General features: G+C 42.6%; 1 protein-coding gene across 2 annotated transcripts in view; it reads right to left on the bottom strand.

The window, feature by feature from the left end:
- The window catches only part of Dhx35 (DEAH-box helicase 35), a 70,825-nt gene that overhangs the window by 25,439 nt on the left and 22,321 nt on the right, over positions 1-23,065 (bottom strand). For both annotated transcript variants that reach the window (XM_005329835.5, XM_021729495.3), the window contains 9 exons: positions 20,087-20,191; positions 17,633-17,694; positions 16,629-16,698; positions 16,170-16,229; positions 10,594-10,706; positions 9,663-9,759; positions 8,460-8,618; positions 6,426-6,636; positions 2,194-2,318 (listed from right to left, as the gene is read on the bottom strand). In XM_005329835.5, coding sequence (XP_005329892.2) covers positions 2,194-2,318; positions 6,426-6,636; positions 8,460-8,618; positions 9,663-9,759; positions 10,594-10,706; positions 16,170-16,229; positions 16,629-16,698; positions 17,633-17,694; positions 20,087-20,191 — 1,002 coding nt within the window. The remainder of the gene's footprint in view (positions 1-2,193; positions 2,319-6,425; positions 6,637-8,459; positions 8,619-9,662; positions 9,760-10,593; positions 10,707-16,169; positions 16,230-16,628; positions 16,699-17,632; positions 17,695-20,086; positions 20,192-23,065) is intronic.

Raw genomic sequence — 23,065 nt, 5'->3', positions numbered from 1 at the left:
GTTTTCCTTGTTTCTTAAACCCACAAGACGCCCCACTAACTACTTGGGATAGCTGCCTAATAGGCATTTTGGTCATACTCCATCAAGAAGTCAGTTTTCCCATTACTGGGCAAATGAGTGCTTCTCCTTTTTCACTTTTCTAATTAACATTCCTAAACATACAAAATTACATGTATCCTGTGATTGCCACTGTAAAAACACAGTTTCAGGAGAATGCAGCCAGAAAGGAATGAATAAAAATAAATCTGTATGTGTGTTTTTATTTTTAAATCATCCAAAAGTTTTATTATGATTTCATTGTCTATACTTTTAAATTTTGATATAAAATAGTGCTAAAAACAATATCATCTATGTAAGCATTTTTTTCTTCTTTCAAATTACTTTCTCAGGAGAAACTTCCATGGGAAAAAATAGCAGGCATTTCCATGGTTCATAAAATATTGTCAGAAAGTACCTCCCAAGGACCAAAACAGAACATAAAACCACCAGCAATACACAGGGCATTGACTCTGCCAAAATGTTGTTAGCTCTGGATTTCATCATTTTTTCTTAATAGTTGATCATTTAATTAGTGTAAAATCGGGCTTTGTAGCTACATCTTCCGTGGAGGAGAACATGTCTTTATGTCAATTTATAAATTGTGCTGCTTCCTCCCCTTAACTTATCCTTTATTGGATATTTGATTTATTCTAAATGAATGCATTTTGAAAACTCTTGGTATTTCTTAAGACACTGATAAGTCATTTCTGCCATTATGTTTTCCTTTAATCTTAGATATGGGACTTTTCCTAGGGTTATATTTGCATACACTGTTCATCTTTTCTTTATAGTATCTTAACCTATACAGCAGTAGTCAAGGGAACATTTATTCTGGGCTTACAGTGAGCACACAATAGCTTCTTTGAGGAGCTGGGATTTGTTGTTTTTTTTTTGTTTGTTTGTTTGTTTTTTGCTGTTTGTTTGTTATCCAAAATCCAGACTTGTCACACCATAAACCACGATAGCCAGGATGGAACAAATGAGTGAACATGTGAGTCCTCAACCATAGAAGTCCTCTAGGAAAATACTCATGAATGTCTACTAACTAACCTAGTAGAAATCATGAGGATGAAGACAGAAGGTTTTATTTTGGTTATATTTAGAATGTCTGCACATTTAAAAAAAAAGGTCAAATAAAAAATACTAGCAAGAAATATTACAAACAAAGGTTGATGTCTTTAATGAACTCTTGAATAATTCCATAATCTTAGCAGACAAATGACTTAAAAATTCTGATGAGCTGGGTTCAACAGCACATGTCTATAATTCCAGCTACTAAGTAGGCTGAGGCAGGAGGATCAAAAGTTCCAAGCCAACTGGGCAGCTTAGAGAAAACCTGTCTCAAAATTAAAAGGGCTAGGGCAAAGTTCAATGGTAGAGCACTTGCCTAGCATGGTCAAGGCCCCAAGTTCAATTCCAGTACTACCAAGAAAAAAAGAAATAAAACTGGCCAGTAATTTTTTTTTTAATCTATGAGAAAAAATAAATTAGTGGTAAAGATAATAATCTCCATTTCCCTCTCCCTCCCTCCCTTTTTACCTCTCTCCAATCACATTAACAAACTCTACAAGACAATGACCAAGCATGATCGGGGCACCACACACCAGGCCTGCTGGAGCCCATGTCAGTATAGCCATCTGGCCAGGTATCCAGTCACAAAGGACTATGGACCTTTGGCCCAGTGTTCTCAGCAACCTGGCTTAGGAAATCAAAATCAGCCATAGAGTCTTCCCTACAATTCTTCCAAAACCTTCTTGGCTTCCCCGGTCACAATGCTCTTGATCATGCAGGACTATCCATGAACCCACTGACCTGGACCCTTCATCCTTCCTTACCTGGTGGAAAACCCTGCTTAGGTCTCAGATTTCACCTCAGGACTAACGGGGCAGGGAGCTCTTCCTTTGTCTCTCAGAGCACAGGGCACACTGCTCTGTAATTTACCCACTTATTGGTCTCTCCCCTAGCAGACAAGAAGTGGAATTACCAACAAACTAAGTGTGGCTGCTTGTCTCACCATCTCCCCCATACCCTGCTTTGGACCTTGAGCCAAATTAGCCCCAACACTTAAGCTGAGTGGGAAAAAGAAAGATGGCATGCTTTCCACAACATGCCAGCATCCCCCTGGAAGCCCCCCACACAGAAGACAGGACTCACCGACATGAAATGAAACCTGAGGACGTTGTCAATCCCTAGTGCTTTCAGCTGCAGGATGACAGGGGCCAAATTGCTCCGCTGCATCTCAGGAACAGTAGATTGAGGCAACTTGTCGAAGGCTTCCTCTGAAGATAGTAAATCAGAACAGTCAGGGATCCAATGTGACAGCCAAATGCAATCACATGCCAAAGGGACAGACTTCCTTTTCTACCTTGGTCAAGAATCTCCAGGATTCTGAGACCAAATGCACATGACCTGGTAATGCAAGGTTTTTATATTTACAAAAGACCTTTCTATTTAAAAAAAAAAAAAAAAAACTTTAGATACTACATTCTAACAATACTCCTTTATAAAAATTTGTCCTTTTACTTTAGAATGTTGTTTTTCAAATGCTTTTTCTGAGCAAAATATCAAAGCAGCAAGTATTTGTTGAATCACTATTGACACCCAGTTATCGTCATCTCTTGGGTAGAGAATGTCAAGGAGTCAAGAACTGCACATATAAGCAAAGAGCAATTTTAAAATAAATCACCAAAACTGCATCCAGAATACAACAAGTGACTGAATTTATAAAAAGTAAAAATTGTCCAAATCTAATTTTTTAAATCAATAAGCAAAAAGCACAATGTCACACCCAGAATCCAGTGTTGACCCAAATAGATTAATGAATAGATTAATGAATGCTTACATGCCCCATAGCAACAAAAGGTGACCTAAAGCAGGAAAAAGTACTTCGTGGCACAGATATCCTACACTAGGAGGGGCAGGAAAAGAAGTGGGGAAGGAAGAGACTTCAGAAAGCCTTTTATAAAAACTAGACAAAAGGGTACAGGGAAAGAGGCAGAGGAGATTAAATTATTTTTGTGTATATACAGACAATGCTCCACCCACAAAACCCTCCCACATCAGTCAACATTTTAACAGATGTACACCCTTCTTAAACACCACGGTGGCCCAACCTCCATTTAGACCATAAAGCTTTAGTGAACTAGGGGAAAAAACAAAATGAAGCAAAAGGTGATATGAAGAAATAGCACAAAAGGTTTTCCTTGAGAAGACAGACAACCAAAAGTCTAAGGACTGTGATATAAGTTGCCATATGCATGGATCTACCCAGGAAGTTCTGGATTCCGAGCAACAGCAGAAGTTCCAAGCAGATACTCTCTAGTTTCAAAAGCATCTTGGATACAGTTTTTTGGCAGCAGGAACAAACTTCCCAAATACACCATTTTGGCAAGGGAAAAACAGTCATCAGATGAGAGGCCGGCCTTGCTTGGGGGCCACTCACAGGAAGCAGGTACATCCTCAGAGTTCAGTGGTGCTCAAGCTCTGGTGAGATGCCTAGGCCAAAAGCCACAGGCCAACCCTTAGAACAGCATCAGTGACAGGAAGGGGCCTGGACCAAGACCTGACTGCTCTGCAAGGAGGAACAGATTAGGTCCCATCAAGGGGTCCTCCAAAGAGAAGCGGAGGCTTGGGGAAAGAGGAAAGAATGGTCACCAGAGAAGGCTCTAAAGGAGCCCCATAAGGAGTTGCCACTGAGGGGACTTCAGGGCTAAAGAGGTTTTGCTGGGCAAAAAGGAAAAAGCCCAAGGAAAGGCATCCGAGGTCTGAGTAGTGGATGCAGGAAGCAGAGGGCACATCCAACAAGAGTGCAGTTCAGCTGAGAAGCCATGTTGAGCAGATGCAGATGGTGAGTGAGAGGAGATAAGATGAGGAAGAGTTCTGGAAGGTTCACAAAACTGTAAGGGTCTGTGAGAGGTGTGCTATCTAAAAGCTACACTCTGGAAGCCTGAACGCTGGACACTGTGCACTTGTTACTATGCAGTGGCCCCTCCCCAACACCACTTCCACTGAAACACCCTGCAAAGGGACTCGATGATCTTTCACCTAAATCCACCTGAATACCTTTAGTCCATACTCTATTACATTATTTCTTTGGCACAAGAGATGGGTGCTGACCATGACTTCTTTCAGAGTAATTTGAGCCAGGCATGGTGACACACATCTATGATCCCAGCAATTCAGGAGGCTGAAGCAGAAGGATCTCAAGTTCCAGGCCAGCGAGGCAACCCAGTGAGACCCTGTCTCTAAAAACTAGAAAGGGAAGAACATCCCTGGGTTTGATATCCAATACCACCAACAGAAAGAAAGAATGAGGTGGGGGGAGAGGGAGGGAGGAAAAAGTAACTGAGCTCCTTAAAAAATTAAACATGAAATTACTATATCACCCTGCAAAAACCAAAAGAACTAAAAACAAGTTCTCAAGTACATGTACATGCATCTCACAGCAGCACTACCCAAAACAGCCAAGGTGGAAACAGCCCAAATGTTTACCAACTGATGAACGAATAAACAAACTGTTGGTTTTCCATACAATGGAATATTATGCAATCATAAAAAGGAATGACAAATGGCATACATGGTACAATGTAAACGGCCTTTGAAAACATTACACTAAAGAAGTCAGACACAGAAGGTCACATATTATATGAAGGTCACATGCTGTATGAAGGTCACATATGGTATGACTGTATTTATATGAAATATCCCAGATAAATCCATGGAAGCAGAACACAGATTGGCAATTGCCAGGGATAGGGGGCCAGGAAGAATGGGGAGAAACTGCTTAAGTAAGGGTTTTCCACTGGAGGGACGGAAATATTTTGAAACTAGACAGAGGGAGAGGTTGCATATACTGTTCACTCTAAAATGGCTGACTTATGTAAATTTCACCTGAATAAAATTTAAAATATATGAGATAATATATAAATATAGATACATTTTTGAAACTTCCTCCTCCTCTGCATTTCAGGGTGCCTTTTCATCCTGGTCTTTGCCCACTCCAATCAGGCTTTCTTAGCACCTTCAGGGGTTGTCTGTACCTCTCTGGCCTCGGTTTTGCCTATGATGCTCTACATCCCCTTCCTCCCCTCCCAGTACTTGTATATCCCATTCCCTTTGCCTGGAGTGCTGAAATCTTTTCTCTAACGCCTCCCTTATTTACTTGGATAAATAAATCTCTTCTCTAACGCCTCTCCTTATTTACTTGGATAAATACTGGGCTTCCAATAAAGTCAGGTCCAAACACAACCTTGGTTGTGAAGCACTTTCCAGTTCCCCAGCAAAAAAAAAAACAAAAAAACACGAGCCTTTCTTTGTTTCCAAGAGCCCCTATTCTCTACAGTAATCCTACCACACCTTAACATGCTAATCTGTTAGTGGGTCTGTCTCCACCACCAGATTGTCCACCATGCAGCCACAAGCCTAGTTCCACGGAGCCCTAGATTCCCAAGCCTCAACCCCATGTCTAGCATGCAAATGAGGCTCTGTAAACATTTGATAAAAGAAAGAAGGCCGGGGTATAGCTCAGGGTAGAACACTTGCCTAGCACATTCAAGGCCCTGGGTTCCATCCCCAAAATCAAAAAAGAAAATAAGGAAAGACAGAATGACATCAAGAACTGAATAAGGATGACAGGAACCAGAAATGAAGGGAAGCAATAAATGGCAAAGCTACAACCTTCAGACCTGTTCAGCAACAGCAGGGGACAGGGGAAGGAGGAGGGACTCAGTAATGATTGACCAAGTCTGCACAAAGGAAGAAGAAAAAAAATCTCAGTACCACTCCCCTCAAAAGCAAAGAGTAGAAAGGGAAGGAGCAGCTCTAGACACATCTTTTTTGGTTAAAGCTGTCTCCAAGCTGGGAAGAAAGCTCTTGATCAGAATTTTAATTTTGCTCCCTCACAGCCTAGCACAGTACAGGGCATAGAGCAGGAGTTTACCAACTATTTGTTTTCTGTGAATGAGTCTTGGATAGAGCCTTCATCCTAGCTCTGCAAGATGGAATGGGTCCAAGGTGAGGTCCCACAGCATTCAGGGACCTCAGAATAAGAAAAAAGCACATTAAGCTAAGAGAAAGGTGAGAAAGACCAAACCTGAGACATAAAAGCCGTAGAGTCACATGGCCACAGAAGGGCCTGGGCCCCAATCCTAAGTTAGAACAGGATGGTAAACAGGTGGTGATTTGCTGGGCCAGCTTTAGCCAATGGGGAAGAGTAAAGAAGCGCTATGCTTAGGGCGAGGAAGGTGGCGGGGGCCAGATCACAGGGCGACCTGGCAGGGAGGGCTGGATTTTACATGCGTTCTGCCACAGGGATAAACATTTACTACCTTATCCAAGGCCCAGGCTAACCATGAGAGTCAAAAACCCTTAAGGGGAGTCGCACTAACCTGTATAGAGGCGGTAACACTTTCCAGAGCGGTTGCGCCCACCGCGTCCTGCGCGCTGGTTGGCGGACGCCTGGGACACAGGAACCACCACCAAGCATTCTATAGCCGTCCTGGGATTGTAGGCCCGCAGTTTCACAAAGCCACAGTCGATCACATACACAATGCCACCGATTGTAATGGAGGTTTCTGCCACATTGGTGGCCACTATCACCTAAGTCCCCACAGAAAGAAGAATACGGAAAGCTGTTGATTCTTTTCACTGTAAACAAACTTAAAAATCCTAAACATGTAATGATATTTCAAATCAGGATCTGTGAAGCAATTGCAATACTAGACAGAGCAGTAGCTTCAGAGTTGGGAGCCCTGGGCTGAAATCCTCCTGAATCCTGGGTCCCTGGAGAAGCTCCTTGACCTCCTGAGCGCTGGTTCCTCACTTACATAATGACAGTCACCACCTCCCCCGGGGCTGCTGAGGGATTACATAAGATACAGATATCCAGTGATAGAACCTAATACTGGGCACATGGCATCTATCAACGTTAGTTTTTCTCTTTCACACAGCATAAGTAAATCTCCGTCTCACCCAGGTATATTCACTGATTTGCTCACATTACAACTAGTTTCTGAGGGTCTGCACTTGAGCAGGCACTATCCAAGATGCAGGGGATATATGATGGACAAGATAATCAAGGCCCCACTGCTCCAGCAGTTTAGTGACAGTGTTCGGGATGGAAATACAGCAAGAAGAGAACTTCAAAAAATGACACAAAAAAACCACAACCCAGCAGTGTAACATGCTGGGGTATATAACGTTTATATTATACGAACAAGGCATGCTACTTTGGAATGGAGGGCCAGGGAGAGCCCTCTGAAAGATGACTTTGACTGAGGCCTGAGTAACAGGAAGCAGCCAACCCTACAGAGATGCAAGTAGAAGCTACAGTTCAAAGGAAGGAGTAACCACCAATATGACCAGAACACAGAGCAAGTACAGGATGAGCTTGGGGACAGAGGCAGGGCCCAGGTCCCGTGCAATCTCTGGGCCAGTGTGAGGTACTTTTTCATTTGTTACAAGTACACTGGGAACTAGTGGAGGGTTTAAGCAGCAGAGGACATGTAGATCATCACACTGGGAACTTTTTTCAAGCACTTTTCATTTTTTAAAATCACTTTATAAAAAAAATCTTCCTAACATTTTTATATATTAGAGTTTTATACTATAAAACCATCTATCACAAAGTTTTTATTATTTGTTTTACAGCTACAAAAATTGAGACTTAATGTTAAGTAACTTATCCTGGGGTGCACAAGTAACTCAGGGGATCCAAGCCTCCTGACTGGTTGGCTGCGTTTGCCTGGGCGACTCCAGTTGCTCCCTCTCAAAGGCCAAAAGGCTGGGCACCCGGTTCCAAGTGGCCTGATCAGCAAGGCCTCCACACACCACCCCCACCAGCTTTGTTCTCTACCACCTGCTGGGCATTCCTCACCTACTGGAAGGCAAATGACTGCAGAGCCCTGTGGGTGAGGAGCAGGAGTCACACTGGCTGATGATGGCCGGCTCCCTCTAATCAATGCTGCTTCCCACCACACCCTCCCCAACCCAATTTCAAGGCTAAATACTTTTAAGCCACTCCTTGAATTAATTGATTTAAACTTGGCTCTACAGGTAAACTGATATTCACAACAAGTGGTTCAGAAACTATTGGTAGTGACTTATCTATTGTTCCTAATTGACCACAAGCCAACAAGACAGATCTTTAAGCCAAGGCAGATTCCTGCCATGGGAATTACCAGGCAGGCAGAAGAGAAGTGAAGTCACCTGCTCTAATAATTACTTTCAGAGTGACCCTCTGTGGAGCTCGTTTAGAAATCTTCACACATTATTTACTATAACATGGCCTAAAATTCTGAAAGAAACTTTCCTATTTAGTAAGTTTCACTTCAATGTAAAAGAAAAATCCTTGAAGTACATGACAAAGAACTAGTATGACTATAGATGGTCGCAGACACCCTTGGGCATCAGGGTAGTCTCACCTTTCTGACGCTGCGTGAGACCCTTTCAAACACTTTCATTTGCTCAAAGGAAGGCAGACCTGCATACATGGGGAGAACCCGGAGGTGCTTCTTCATCCCAGTGCGAGCGAGGGCCCGGGCCTGCTCGATCAGCATTGACACGACAGTTTCCACCTCTTCCTAAACATTGAACCAGACACCAAAGGAACAGATCAACATGAAGCATGTCATTTTATCACACTGAAAAACAATGAAAGTTGGAGTCAGAATTTTAATTTTGGTCAGATTCATGAATTTTGGTGATACCACATTCTACTTGGGACGGTTTTTGAACAAATGCTAGAACAACAGTGCCAGAGGGGTAAAAATTTGAAACTATAATATTAATCACTAAAACTAAACTACCTGTAGTTAATAGGAACGTTCCAGATAAATTAAAACAATGACAATTTTACTCAGTTTTATGGACTGAGAAAATAAAGCCTTCCATGCAAAGGTCAAGTTGTGGCCTATAAAATCATCATGAGCTTTTCCCAGAAAAGACCACTAACTGCAGAAAATGTTTGGCAGTGGAGAAGATCAGAGCTGGAGGGTAGCTCTGAATAGTTTTAGATCCTTGAGGGAGGACTTGGACTTATTCAGTTGTTTTTCCAGCAAGACAGCCACTGACCAACTCCAGGATGAGTTGTAAAGGTGTCACCAGGAAAAGAGGCACACAGTGGCAACATGCATGCAGCAAGATGCACATGTTAACATAAAATCCTGGCCAACGAAACAGCCACTGACTCAATTATCTAACTAATCAGCTAATACATTTAACATACACTTAACCCTCTGCAGACAGAACAGGGAAGAGCTAACAATTCCCTGACAATCCAGTTGATGGATAACCCAACAATTTTTTATACAGGTAAGTAACTGCAAAACACAATGAGTCAGGTGCAATTATACAGGCCTACAATCCCAGCTATTTGAGAGGCTGAGGCAGAAAGATTGAAAGTTCCAGTCCAGCTTGGGGCAACTCAGTGAGACTGTCTCAAAGTAAAACATAAAAAGGGCTGGAGTTACAGGTCAGTGGTGGTGCCCCTGGGCTCAAGCCCCAATACCACCCCCCGCCAAAAAAAGGGAAACATGAAAAAAATGGCTAAGCAGGAAAGTAGCAGGGCTCTACATTAATTCATGTGTTGCCTTAACATGTCTATTCCTCAGGCCTGATGGAATTACCTGGCCAGTAAGAAAGGCTAGTATGTCTCCATCTCCCTCTGTCTGGTGAATTTTTACCACAGTTTCCACAGTTGATTTGATATAATCTGGAACAGGACTGAAAAGACATTGACATAAACTCATCACTAGAATATGCTCATTAATTATAGATCAATTACCTTATAATCTGGCAACAAAACCTCCTGAAAGTAAGTTTGGGCCTGCCCAACAAGTAATTAGTATGAGGATAAATAAAAACAAACTTTCACTCTTTAATTATGCACTTTTTGTGTAATCCATAATTACACAAAAGCTATGATTTTTAGCTATACTTGCAAACAAATAAAAATGATACAACATGCATACAGATGTGCTGTCTTAATATGCAAAGATGCCAGGCCAGGGAAAACCTGGGGCTGTGGCTCCAATGCTGAAGCCCACCCTCTCCCTGGCTCATTTCCCCTTCTGGCCACGGGCAGAACATATGGGTCAGGTAGGCTAAGATGTATGTGCTCTCCAGCTACAACAACTCAGAAGTCAAGTTCACAACTCTCTTAACAGTCATTAGGCCAGGCCCTTGGTCAGTTTGCCCAATTAGGACCAAGAATTACAATGGCTCCTTTTCTGTTCAAGGGGGGATCCTCCCAAAATTGTCAACCAGGCCTTCTTACTAAGGATGTAGAGAATATACCCGGATCACCGTAGTACCCTCACTGATGGGCATCTGAGTAAACCCCAGTTCGGAAAACTCTCAAGCCTCTCCCTTCAGCCTTTCATCATTTTACTCTTCATGCAAATTTGCATGACAGTGTCAAAAATTCAACAGTGACCTGAACAAAAACATGCTCCTCCTCACTGCCCTTAGAGCTGCGAACAGACACAGTTCACTGCCATTCCACATTATAGGCCCAGGTTTCTAAACACTATCATCAAAAGTCAAACATCATCAAACCTTTGTAGATAAAAGATATCCACCGGAAATGTTCGCCCTTCCACTGTAAGGATCACACACGTATCCCTGGTTGGATCACTGGTTTCATTTTGATTAAAAAAATCCCGAAATTTCTAAAAAGAAAAAAAAAAAAACATCAGTTTTTCATCTTCTCTCAAAAAACAAAAAGGTCACAGTATTTATGGAAAGAAAATAAAACTGGCAAAGGGCACAGACTGGAGGTAGGGATTAGGGGTGTGTGTGTGTGTGTGTGTGTGTAATACAGATAATGTATTGCAAAATAATGTTTACATTAACACTTTTCTTATTGAAATTGTGGGGAATCATGTTTCAATGATACTCTTTACCAAAGGATGCCAAACTCGTGGCATAGATAATGATATTAAAAGCTCTAGCCAATGACTTCAGGAGATACCACCAAGATCCCCTCTTGGTAAGTGTCCCCCCAACATACTAAGGAAAGTGAGAAAGAAGAGCTACATGACTGAGTGACCACACTGGAGGTGGGTTAACACTAGATGCAGGCTGCTGGTGCCAGCTGGTGAGGAAACAGAGTCATCCAGGTTGGTTGAGGGTGCCATTATTTGAATCTAAATGACATTCCCATTCGCCAACTATAGTCCAGTTTCCCTGAGGCCTGATGATGTAACTGCAAGGCCCGTCTTCATTATTTCTCCATCTTTTCTAGTGTACAGAACATGCCCATGTCCACTCCTGACAACTAAGGAGCTCAGAAGCAGCACTAGTAAATGAAATCAAATACAAAGTGAATGGGCCTGGAAGAGTATTGCTAAAAGAATCCAGGATTTAACGATATACTGGGGTGCTACCCATTAACATTAGGGGTGTCTGGGAAGAGAAAGCACAGACATAAAAGTGCCTCAGGCCAACAAAAGGATTCTGTGTGCTACAGAGAATTCCACAGGTTTCTACCCTTTAGTTTCCTGTTGGCTGAATTCCCTCCAAGTCACTTTAGCCTCCTGCAACCCTATGATATACACCAAGCAGGAACACTGAAGTAAGTGAAAAGACTTCCCTTGCCCCAAAACAACAAGCAGTCCAGGGAAGGTAGATGTGCAAAGAACCAATCCTAAGATGAGCCAAGGAAGAGGATCATAGTTATCCTTCTGAAGGGGCCTGAGTCCTGCTGCCTGGACACTGCACTTGACAGGCAAGACTAGGACGGTGAGGGTTGGGGAGGATGTTATCAGACCTGTGCTCTGGATCCTGAACTCTGGTGGCCATTTAGAGGTGGGCAGCAGGGATAAGAGCCGGGAGGCAAGTAGACTAATTAAGGCAGCTATTGAAATAGCTCAGAGGAAGAGTGAAAGCACAAGCGCTGGGTAAGCGTCCAGAGCATTATGTCGAAACAGGACCTGACAACCTGTGAGTGTGTGCAGACATGTTTATGTCCTGGAGAAGGATGGGATTTCTTCTTATTCAGTCAGGGATAAAACTTCCTAAAGCAAAGACGGTCTTGGGCCTGAATGACTATGATCACAAGCAAGGGAATGGGACAGAAAATCCAAGAATTTCATGTTTATAAGTTTAGGTGATCCTCAGCTAGCTGCTGGACAGCTTAGGCTGGCACACAGGAGCACGGGATTGCCACAAATGCAAAGTGTTGGCTAAATCAGGGGCCACGGGAACTGGCAGCCTTAAGGAGGAAGAACAGCAATCAAAAAGGCCCAGGAGGAAGCTACTGAGGAGACAAGAGAGAGGGGAAATGGCAGGGTTCAGAAGCTACAGGAGGAAGATTATAAGAAAGGTTTGGTAGACAGAGCCGAATATTTCCAGAAAGTCATGCTGATCAGGGAGGAAGATCATGGGAGACGATCGCTTAACCTTAGCTGCTAAGGAATATGTGATGCTGAAGAGTAAAGATGGAAGGTTATTCTCTCAAGAGAAACAATTCAGCATGTACTGAGAAGACCTTTATCTTTATTTAGAAATACAAAATACATATAAAAGCAAATAAATGCAGTATCAACGGTGCATGAGTCTTGAGGCAGAATCAACTGGAAATGAGCTCAACACAACTGGAAAAAGATTCTAAATCAGGTCCACAATGACATAGACACATGATAAGAAATATAACAAGACATCAGGAAGAGGACAATCTATGAAATGAAATGCAAATGATGGGACATCTGCTGGGCTGTCTTCTAGCTCACCATGGCTTCCTTCCCTGGTAGCTGCTCCTACCTGATCCACACAAGTGTACTCCCAGCAGTCATGTCTACCCCTTGGCCAACAATCTCTAGCCATGCACAGTCATCCAAGGTGGGAGGCTGAGCCCAGATAATCCCAAATTCCTTCTCCAGGTATTTGAAAAGAGAGGAATTAAGTCTCCCTCCAAGTAGTTGGACCTGTGGCAAAAAATCTTTGAGAACTATCAGAAACCATATTTTTTGTCATGTGACAGAAACAAATAAAAACAATACCATATGATACAACGGTTAAAAATACTTTGCAGTGAGCCAGGCCCTGTGGTGCATACCTGTAATCTCAGCAACTAGGGAGGGTGAGGCAGGATGGTCACAAGTCTGAGACCAACAACTTAGTGAGACCCTGGCTCAAAATAAAAAGAGGTGGGGGTGTAGCTCAGTAGTAAAGTACCCTTTGGTTCAATTCCCAGTATTAGGGGGAAAAAATCCAAAACTTGTTAATTATACTTGGTAATACATGTCTTTGTTTGGTCATGTACATAACTGTTCACTTAACTGAGCTCACATTCACAAAACAGATAAACCCATCAAGGCAACCATGTGATCAGCCCCTTATACTACGCTTATCTTTGCCTCCCCATAGCAGCCACTGGTGTCCTCATTTGCAGCCTAGGCCACCCTAGTCCCTGACTGAAGCCAGAGCAGCTACCATATCAGCAGCCCGATTCTTCTGGGCAATTTGTTATTTGTCTGACACCTACAGCCAGGGGCCAGAGAAGGGTTCCAAGAACCCCTGGACCTCTAAATCACAGTGCTACCTAAGCCACTCCCTACCTGACCCCTGCGGTGCTCCTCACTCTTACCCTTTTCTGCCCACTCACATCCTCTTCCTCATCCCCTAGCTCTTACACATCACACTCACATGAACCCACACCTACTCACCCCACAGCCTCACAGCATGGACCCACCTGCTGATCCCCTCAGCCCTACAGATTCTCTCTCACAAAGGAGGCACTGATGCACATTTGAGGAAGGCACAAAGGAATAAGTGACTCTGGCTCACCACAGGCTCAGCTGAGTGTTGCTGAGGTCCCAGCATGCTCTGCTGCATAGCACACCAAGGCATGACAAATCTCCTACCCTCTGTCTTCCCGTTTGAAAAAAAAAAAAGAATACTTCCAAGAAATCATCTGTATCAACTACTATTTGTAGAACAGTGGCTATTTTTTTAAATCTATATGTAAAGAGACAATAAAAGGCAATTATGAGCAATTATTAACTATTAATTAGAAATGACTCTAGGAAAAGACTTGGATGTTCTACTTTTCACCAGAACTAAACCTGTTTCGGACAATTTTAAAATTAAATAAATTTTAAAAGAAAGAGGAGGCAAAGATCAGAGACATTCTGTTGCAGCCGACCATGGAGGACAGAACTGGAGGTGAAGTAAGCACTGTCCTCAAAACAGCATTCCAGCCATGCATGTGTGGCACAGGCCTATCATCCCAGTGCACAGGAGGATTGCAGCTTGAGGCCAGTCTCAGCTCTTAGTAACAGCCTTAGCAATTTGGTGAGACCCTGTTTCAGAATAAAAAATTTAAAAAGGCTAAGTGTATAGCTCAAAGGTGGGATACCCCTGGGTTCAAGTCCCAGTACTAACAACAACAACAAAAAAAAAAGCGAGAGAGAGAGAGAGAGAGAGAGAGAGAGAGAGAGAGAGCAAGCGAGAGACTGCACACAGTCCAGGAGATACCATGGATGGTGAGGGAGATGAGAACTAACTAAAGAGGGCAACAAAGAAGCTCTGACTCAAAAGAGATCATGGGCAGCCCTAACAACAGAGGCCTAGAGCCTGTGAGAGGTCTGAGAAGCCCACCTGAGTTCATGTGCAATGCAGACACCTCTCTTAGACATACTGAGCTTTTCCTTCTCCAAGTTGTTCTGCATTCCTGAAGCTACAGGAAGACCAGGAGACTAGGAGCCAGAGCCAGAGCCAGAACTTTCTCACATCTCACCTGAATCACATAACTGGCATCTCTGTATCCACTCTTGGGTCATCTACACAGGATCCAAAAAGATTTTTCTAGAACCCAAATATGATCAAGTCATTGTTCTGCCTCACCTGCTCCCATGCTCCCAAGCAAGTGCACAACGTGACCCATCCCCTTTTACTTAGTCTTAAGGCCTTCCAGCATCTGACCCCTGCCAACCTCTCTAATCTACTCTCCCACTGCTTCCCATTAGTTCAAAATTTATTCAACACAGGCATCTACTCTGTGACAGACACTGTTTCAGAAGGAAGGAGATATGGTCTGATCAAGACTAGAGTGAAATATTGGGAGACCTGGGGAAACAGTGGTCTAGGAAAAGAGGCCCCCAAGAGCAGATGTATCCTGCTCTGAGAACAGCAAGGGGACCAGTATGGCCAGAATAGGGGAGCACACAGGAGGTGGTGGAAGGAAAGAAAGTCAGTGGATGGGGGACGGGTCACCCCTGCAGGGCCTGGCAGGCAAGGTAAGATTCACAGCTCACTGAACTCACGGTTTCTTGCTGCTGTGGTTCTATACCTGGTCAGGAAGACCCTCTCCAGCTTTGCCCACCTGGGAAACTGCTATGCGCTTTCTCATGAGCTGAGATACAACCTCCTCATTGACTGTTTCTGGATACTCGCTAGCTGGCTGGAATTCAGTGCTCCCTCCTTGACTTCTCCGTACTTTAAATGCACCGAAAAGTAAACACCTACTTACAGGTCTGCTTCCCTAAGGAGCTGGGACATGTATGGGTCACCTGCAGCTAGCACAGTGCTTACATACGTAAACAGCATTTGGTCTAAAATATTTGTTGAGTTAAACCACTGTCTAAACTAAAATATTAGTCATCAAAGAGAAAAATAATGTAAACCTAGCCATAATTTTTTCTTTTTGGGTGCTGAGGATGGAATCCTGGGCCTCACACATGCTAGGGAAGTGTCTACAACTGTAGCCCCAGTCCATCATAAAAAATTTTAACATGGAAATTATTAAACATACAGGTGAAACCTCTATTGTACGCACACGCGTGCACACCCACCCACAAACACTAAACATATAAGGTCTCATTATAAATAAATTCAAGCCTCACACTGAAAAAAAGTAATAAAAAGAAGTTGCCTGTGTGGGGAGAAAGACAGTGTGCAGAGAAATGAGACAAGTAGGTAATCATGAACTCCCTTAGTTAATTACAGGCTAATTTCCACCCACAAGCTGAAAAGGAATATCCTGTGATCATGTGAAATCTAGGACACCAGATGGCCCCAGAAGGAAGGCAGGCCATTGCCAAAGACGAGCTCTTGCTACAGCTCCCTTCCCAAGGACATGTTCAACAATTCCAGTGCTACGGGGAGAGCAGGAGGGAGGAAGATGCCTTTACCTCTGCATCCAGAGTGGCTGAAGCCACAATCAACCGAAGATCCCCACGCTTTTTCTGAATCTAAAACAAGAAGGCATTAGGAAACATGACAACAGTGCAATATTTATGAATGAAATAATCTGATGGATGACAGTTTTTTTTTTTCTTTTGGATTTTCTTTGAATTTTCCAAATTGCTACATGCTTTTCCAAGTCAGTAACAAAGCAAAAGCAAAAACAAAAACGGCCAGGTGCAGTGGCATATGCCTATAATCCCAGTGGCTTAGGAGGCTGAGGCAGGAGGATCACAGGTTCAAAGCCAGCCTCAGCAACTTAGCAAGGCCCTGAGCAACTCAGAGACCCTATCTCAAAATAACACATTTAAAAAAAGGTTAAGTGCCCCTGGGTTCAATCCCTGGTACTAAAAAAAAAAAAAAAAACATAAAAGTATAAAAACAAAACTCTGTCAGCAGAGCCATACCTTTTTTAGCAAGCCAATGGCAATGTCAGTGTACAAGGTCCTCTCGTGGGCTTCATCCAGCATAATGACACTAAGGACAAAGGGACACTGTCAGTAAACATTGAAACAACCACCCCATCCAGGCCACCAAAGGGACCCTGTGGGTACTCAGCCCTCCTTCAATCACTTTGGATCAAAAGGAAGCCTACTGGCAATGCGATAATTCTTACACTAATAATCATAGTCACTTCAACACATCCTGGAGTACAGAAAGTGGTGCTGTACTGCTGTCTTTAAAGAGCTTCACCAACACATGGATTCCAACAGGATTTATCATGCGATTTCCCATGACAACACAATCTATGTGCCACAGGACACATAAAAAAAAACAGGACGAGGCCCAGTCACTATAAGTCTGGAAAGTGGCAGAAACAGGCAAGCAGGCAGGTGATCACAGTTGTGACACACATGCACCACAGAGCCTTGTGTGTGTGTGACGGACAAAGACCATGAAGGAGAAAGTGATAAATAATTATTTGGACTCTTATGTGCCTTATGTTCAGTAAAACAATACCCAGTTAGTTCTCTGGAGTGCTATGATTCTACAGTCACTATCAACCCTAGGTGTGACCAAAGCAATATATAAAGGACAACTCTACAGGCTGTTTAGTGACAAGGGGACTGATGATGTAGCTCAGGGGTATAGCATTTACCTAGCATGCATGAGGCCTGGGCTCAAGCCCCAGCAACACTAAATAAATAAATAAACAAGAAAGAACAGAGCTTTTTCTGTGCCCATTTTTATTTACTTTCTGTTTCGTTGTTTCATGTGTCCACTTTGGGCACATAAGGGGCTGCACTATCTAAATTCTGAGTAAAACATCAAGGGTCAAAATAGCTGGGGTTAAGAGAAAAGTTTTGAGGCAGCCGAACACAGATGTGAATCTCACCTATTGAAATGCTTGTCAATCTATTTGTGGACTTTGGAAACTGTGGGGAAGTTATCATAGGAAAAACATATTTACCTATATTTTGTTAACAATGGATCAACCATCATTTCCCTGACCAGCATTCCATCAGTAAGAAACTAAAAAAAAAAAAAAAAAATACAAAATTTTAAACATAAGTCATTTATATCATATATTAATAATTTTTTTTAAGTTCAAGCAGAACTCCATAAAGTTCAAATATCCTGTTGGTCAGCACCTGTATAGGACAATTCCCATAAAGGACTGTGAAGAGATAGCCCAACATTTTTTTTTTTAATCAGTAAGCAACAGAACTGTTACCAAAATAGATCTCAAACACGTGGTCCCTGCTGGGCTTGTGAGTCTTCAGCAGAACCTCCACAGTAGTGAAGGCCCACTTCCTCTGGTCCTGCACCTGGAAGTGCTGATGATGGGCAATGAAGACAAACCTGCATCCGCCCGGGGAATGCGGGGAGTCTGAGATAACTGCTTTTACAATTCACAGACTGTGGATCGCCGTCCTTGAGGTTATTTACCTCAGGTTCTTCAGAGATTACTTTAGGAGCCAGATGAGGTCGAGTAAAGAACATGGGCTTCGGCGTCATGCCACTGGCTTCTCCCTCTTACTTGCTGTATAAACCTTGGGCAGGTTCTTTCCCTATGAGCCTGATTCCTCGTTTTTAAATGAAGTAATGAACTAATGAGATGGTACAAGCAGAGTGTTTAGCACAGGACTAACGCACAGTGCTTAAAAACATCAGTTCTACTACCTATAAGTGTTTATGAAATACTTTTGAAATGTGCAGTAATAACTGGATGTTGTTAGTCTCATCCCAAACACATATGGTATGTTAACAAGACCAAGCATCTATCTCCCTGTGTGCTGTGTATGCTTGCTTTTCTTGTTTTGGTTTAAGAGCAGGTCGCATTTCCACCGTGGTCTGCATGATCTGAACCACATGCCTCACACACTCACAGGAATGGAAGTAAGAACTTGCCACCAATGAAAAAGCACCAGAATCAAGTGCCCTGGAGTGATGGTCAAATGAAATACGAAAAGCTTCTCATGAAGGATTCAAGAAGAATCATATGGTTAGTGATCCACTGAAAATTAGCTAGTTTAAATGTATTTTATGCTACAGAATATTCCCTTTACCTAGCAAAAGACACGAGTAAGTGGTGACAAAATACAGAAGTTTGAAAAACAAGAGCCATATTTTTATAAATCACTGCATTGTCCATTTAGTTCATCTAATTATTTTCAATTTTTCTCTGTTGCAAACTGAGAGGTAACCAAAATTTTAATAACCAATCTTCATCTCATCAAAGCATTTGTTCACTGTTTTATTGCATTATCTGATTAGACTTTGATTCCAGCATAATGGCACACAGTAGACCCCTGCTGAGTTGATTATACAATATTTACTACTGATATTAATTATTTTGATGTTAACAACTAGGCCAAATAACACACAGATAAAATCCATTATCATACAAAATAGGAAAGATCTAACTAGTGCAAACATCATCTATGAATTCTGCACTTTATCAGTTTATACTACCTTGTCCATTTTTAACTCTTAAACAGACCTGTTTCTGTACTTAGATAGCAATGCAAGTCAGTGGAAAAAAATAAAACAGACATAAGATAACTTTGAGTCCCAGTGCTGTCACCGACAGGCAAGTCATTTAGTCTCCCCTGCCCTCAACTGCTGGGTTTCTATTCTTGTGACTAAAAGGCTCATGGTTCACTCCAGTTGAACTGGGCTAACTGGGCTGCACAAAATAACCACACAAGAGACACAAATACCTTTTTCATTGGGGCCGCTGTGACGGCTCCTCTGACCTTAAGGGTCCACAGGAAGAGAGAGAACACGTGCTGACCCATTTTATTGAGAAGAAGCTATTCAAATGAGGCAAGGGGTCAGGTTTCAGGGGGCTGAGTCTAGCTTCATGATGTCCACTGTCAGCAGGTTGACTGACATCTGGGTAGGCCACACCCAAGGGCACAGTAAGAGAAGGGGACACACACAAGGCACTTCCATGGAAGATTCTATCCTAAACAGGGCAAGGGGTATTATATTACAAAGGAACAGGTGAGCATAGCTTCACCCATGGGGCTGTAGCAAGACACACCCATGCACAAGACACTGTCCCTTGAACCCAAAAAGGGTGGGGAAAGCTCTGCCACATTTCTGTGACTGAATGCCTCAGCACCCAGGTGGGGAGTGTGACTCCGTCACGTGCAAGGTTGATCTCCCACACTCAACCTCTTCATCTGGAGGCCAAGGGCTAAACTTTACTTCTGAGTTCCTTTCTGAGTAAGATTCGAGAACATTTCATCAGAGCTCTGTAATTCCCAGCAGACTAAAGTCCCTGGGGCCAGGATGATTTCCTATACTTTCTGCCCGGCTTCTGCGTCCTGTACAGCAGCCAGGGCTGCAGGCTTTTAACTCCCCCCAGTTACTCTTCCTCCTCAGTGATACTGGAAAAGCAGCTTGCACACTTCACCTTGATTCTTGTGGCCAGCGGGTCGGTGCAGTCGTCAAAGCGGATGCAGTAGCCCACCTCGTGGCCCAGCACTGCTCCCCTCTCCTCAGCTACTCGCCCTGCAACCTTTGGGAAGAAAGATCATGCTGAAAATAGAGACATAGAAATTACTGCACGGAGCACATATGCTGGAAATCTAAACGTCATTTATTAAACAGAATGTGAATGCCATGGAAAATGAGAAGTAAAGGGGCAGGACGTTAGAAAACAAGTATGAAAGCTTCTATAATTTACTGACATATTTATATACCTCATTTCATCCTGCCATGGTCTTGGGGCCACTTATAAAAGCATACAAACTGAAAATGAAATCATATAAAGATGTTACAGATCAAAATCAAAGAAATAAGGCTGGGGGTGTGTAGTTCAGTGGAAGAGCACTTGTCTAACACGTGTAAGACCCTGGGTTCAATCCCAGCACTGCATATAAGTAAATAGATTACAAAGAAATTACCAATAAAATTAAAAAGATTTAAGCCACTGAGAAAAAAAATACATAGATACACTATAGTTATTTGAGACAAGCTAACCCACAAACTCATCTCTAAATTTTATGGCCAAATTTAAAGAACATTCATTTCTAAATTTTGAAGCAAAAGAAATGATAAGATTTGCCCTGCTCCTTAAGAAAAAGCACATCAATCAGAGACAACTTTTCATGTCTCCATTCCTTAAAATAAAGCACCTTCCCCTGAATGTGAAAGCAGGAGAACCAGAATGATCAGCTTCAATACTGGGTAAGGTTCATTTTCTCTTTGGAGGCCAAAAAAGCCAGACACCTAAACAATTCTCAATAGTATCACAACTACCAAGACCTCTGAAAGGGGAAATGAAGAATGCAGGTCTTTAAAAAAGGGCAAACAAGTGAATGAGATGGTTAAGAAAGATCCAAGTCAGCACAATAAAGTAAAAGAAGAAGGCAAAAAGAATAATAGATTATGAAACCACAAACTATAGAAAGAATTTCACCCACTGATATATAATTTAAAAAAATAGTATAGGGGAAAATATAAAAAATCCAACAAGCAAAATCTCTGAATTATCCCCCAAGAAGGCTACTCAAAGGTTATTAACTGAATAATAGAAAATATTTGAAACAGTAAATAAGCATAAGCCATGCCCAGTGGCTCCTGCCTGTAATACCAGATACTGAGGAGGCTAATGTGAAGAGAATCACAAGTTTGAGGCCATCCTGGACAACTCAGGAAGAATTTTTCTCAAAAATAAACAAAAATTTTTTTAAAAAATCAATAATGCTTCTTAATTTAAAAGAAATTAAAACCTATTACGTAAGCTACCTGAGAGCCAAAGGGAAGCATGTGAACAGAGGCCCCAGCACCTGGCACAACCACCACCCAGGTGAGGCAGGCATTCAGCTGGCCTCCACAGGTAAAGTGCCCGCACCCCGTACTTCCTGCGGCCTAGAGTGGAATGTGGCTGCCATAGGAGGTGTCCTGCGGCAGAACTGACTCAGCCTTTAGGCCCCCGGGAGCCCCAGGCTCAGGAGCAGAGGCTCCCTGCACTCGCTCCCAGCACCACACACACCCAGCATTATCTGCCCATCATTGTTTAAGAAACTGAAGAGCAAATGAGGATCAGAAGTGGCTCTGCCTGGTCTGGTGACTTGAAATTACAGCTCTGGCAGGCCAATACACAATCAATCATCGAGCAGCTGGTCTGCCCCACGTAGCTGTCCAATCATCTTATGAAACCAGAAATGCACCCTGCACTGCCCTACCTCTGGAGGTTCTGTTTCCCCAGAACCAGCTTTTCACCAAACACTTCTGTTATGTTTCACTTTAACACTGCACACTGTCCTATTATAAATACCAGAAAATGAACAGAGAATGTGTGCATAGAGTCACTAGGGGCCTGAGAGGAAACAGGTTCATAAAAATAAGAAGTAAACCAATCTTCTTCTTTAAAACATCATTTTATGGGCCTATAAAACAAAGCCAAACTTGTTAATTCTTGTTATTTCATTATTTGTATACATTTGCCTTTTAAAAAATGCTTTTCTTTTCAAACTTCTTTTAAATTTCATCGTTTATTAATCATACAGGGTTATATTCTATTGGCTTTTTTTTTGGGGGGGGGGAGTGTGGTCGCATTTACTGGGGATTTAACCCAGGGGTACTTTACCACTGAACCACATCCCCAGCCCTTTTCATAGGGTCTCACTAAGTTGCTTAGGGCCTAAATTGCTGAGGCTGGCCTCAAGCTTATGATCCTCCTGCCTCGGCCTCCCAAGTCGCTGGGATTACAGGTATGTGCCACTAAGCCTAGCCATCTATTGGCTTTTTAACAGATTTTTACCCCCATTGTTTATGTTCTGCTCCCAATAACTTCATCAACTGGAATAGACAAATACCATATTCTTGACAACCCAAACAGATAAAGAGGGGAAAAAAAAAAAAAAAGAAAAAGAAAACCCAATCACCGAGCACCTTCTACATGGCAAGTGACAGGCTCTGAGCTTTCACACAGCCCAGGAGGTAAAGTAGATACCCTCAGACCTACAAATGAGGGAGTCAAGTCAAACCTAGCACAAGTAAGGCCAGTGAGCATGTTCATTAATTGCCTCTCACTGAGACCAAGCCCGGCTTATGCAATCTGTTCTCAGGCTCTGAGCTTCTTTTCAGATTTCAGTCTGCACACAAAGTACTTTCTGAGATGCAGCATTACAAATGTGACAGCTCTATTAATACTACATGGTTAATTTATACATTCTTTGTTCTTTCAAGAGAAAGCATGTGGTTGCATGGAAGTTATCCATGGCTACAAATTTGGAGCCAAAATGCAAAGTGATTAAGAGCTGGGATTCCAAACCACTAAACAGGAAAAATTGCTCTGATTTTTAGGTAACTGAGTCATCTTTTGGTTACATAAAAGTTTAACTCTGTCACTGCAGTAGAGTTTCCAAACCTATTCCCATTTTAT

The sequence above is a fragment of the Ictidomys tridecemlineatus genome, chromosome 5 (assembly GCF_052094955.1).
Source record: "Ictidomys tridecemlineatus isolate mIctTri1 chromosome 5, mIctTri1.hap1, whole genome shotgun sequence".
In the NCBI taxonomy this organism is placed as follows: domain Eukaryota; kingdom Metazoa; phylum Chordata; class Mammalia; order Rodentia; family Sciuridae; genus Ictidomys; species Ictidomys tridecemlineatus.
Note: the sequence above shows the minus strand (reverse complement) of the source record. Positions and strands in the feature narration are given on the sequence as shown.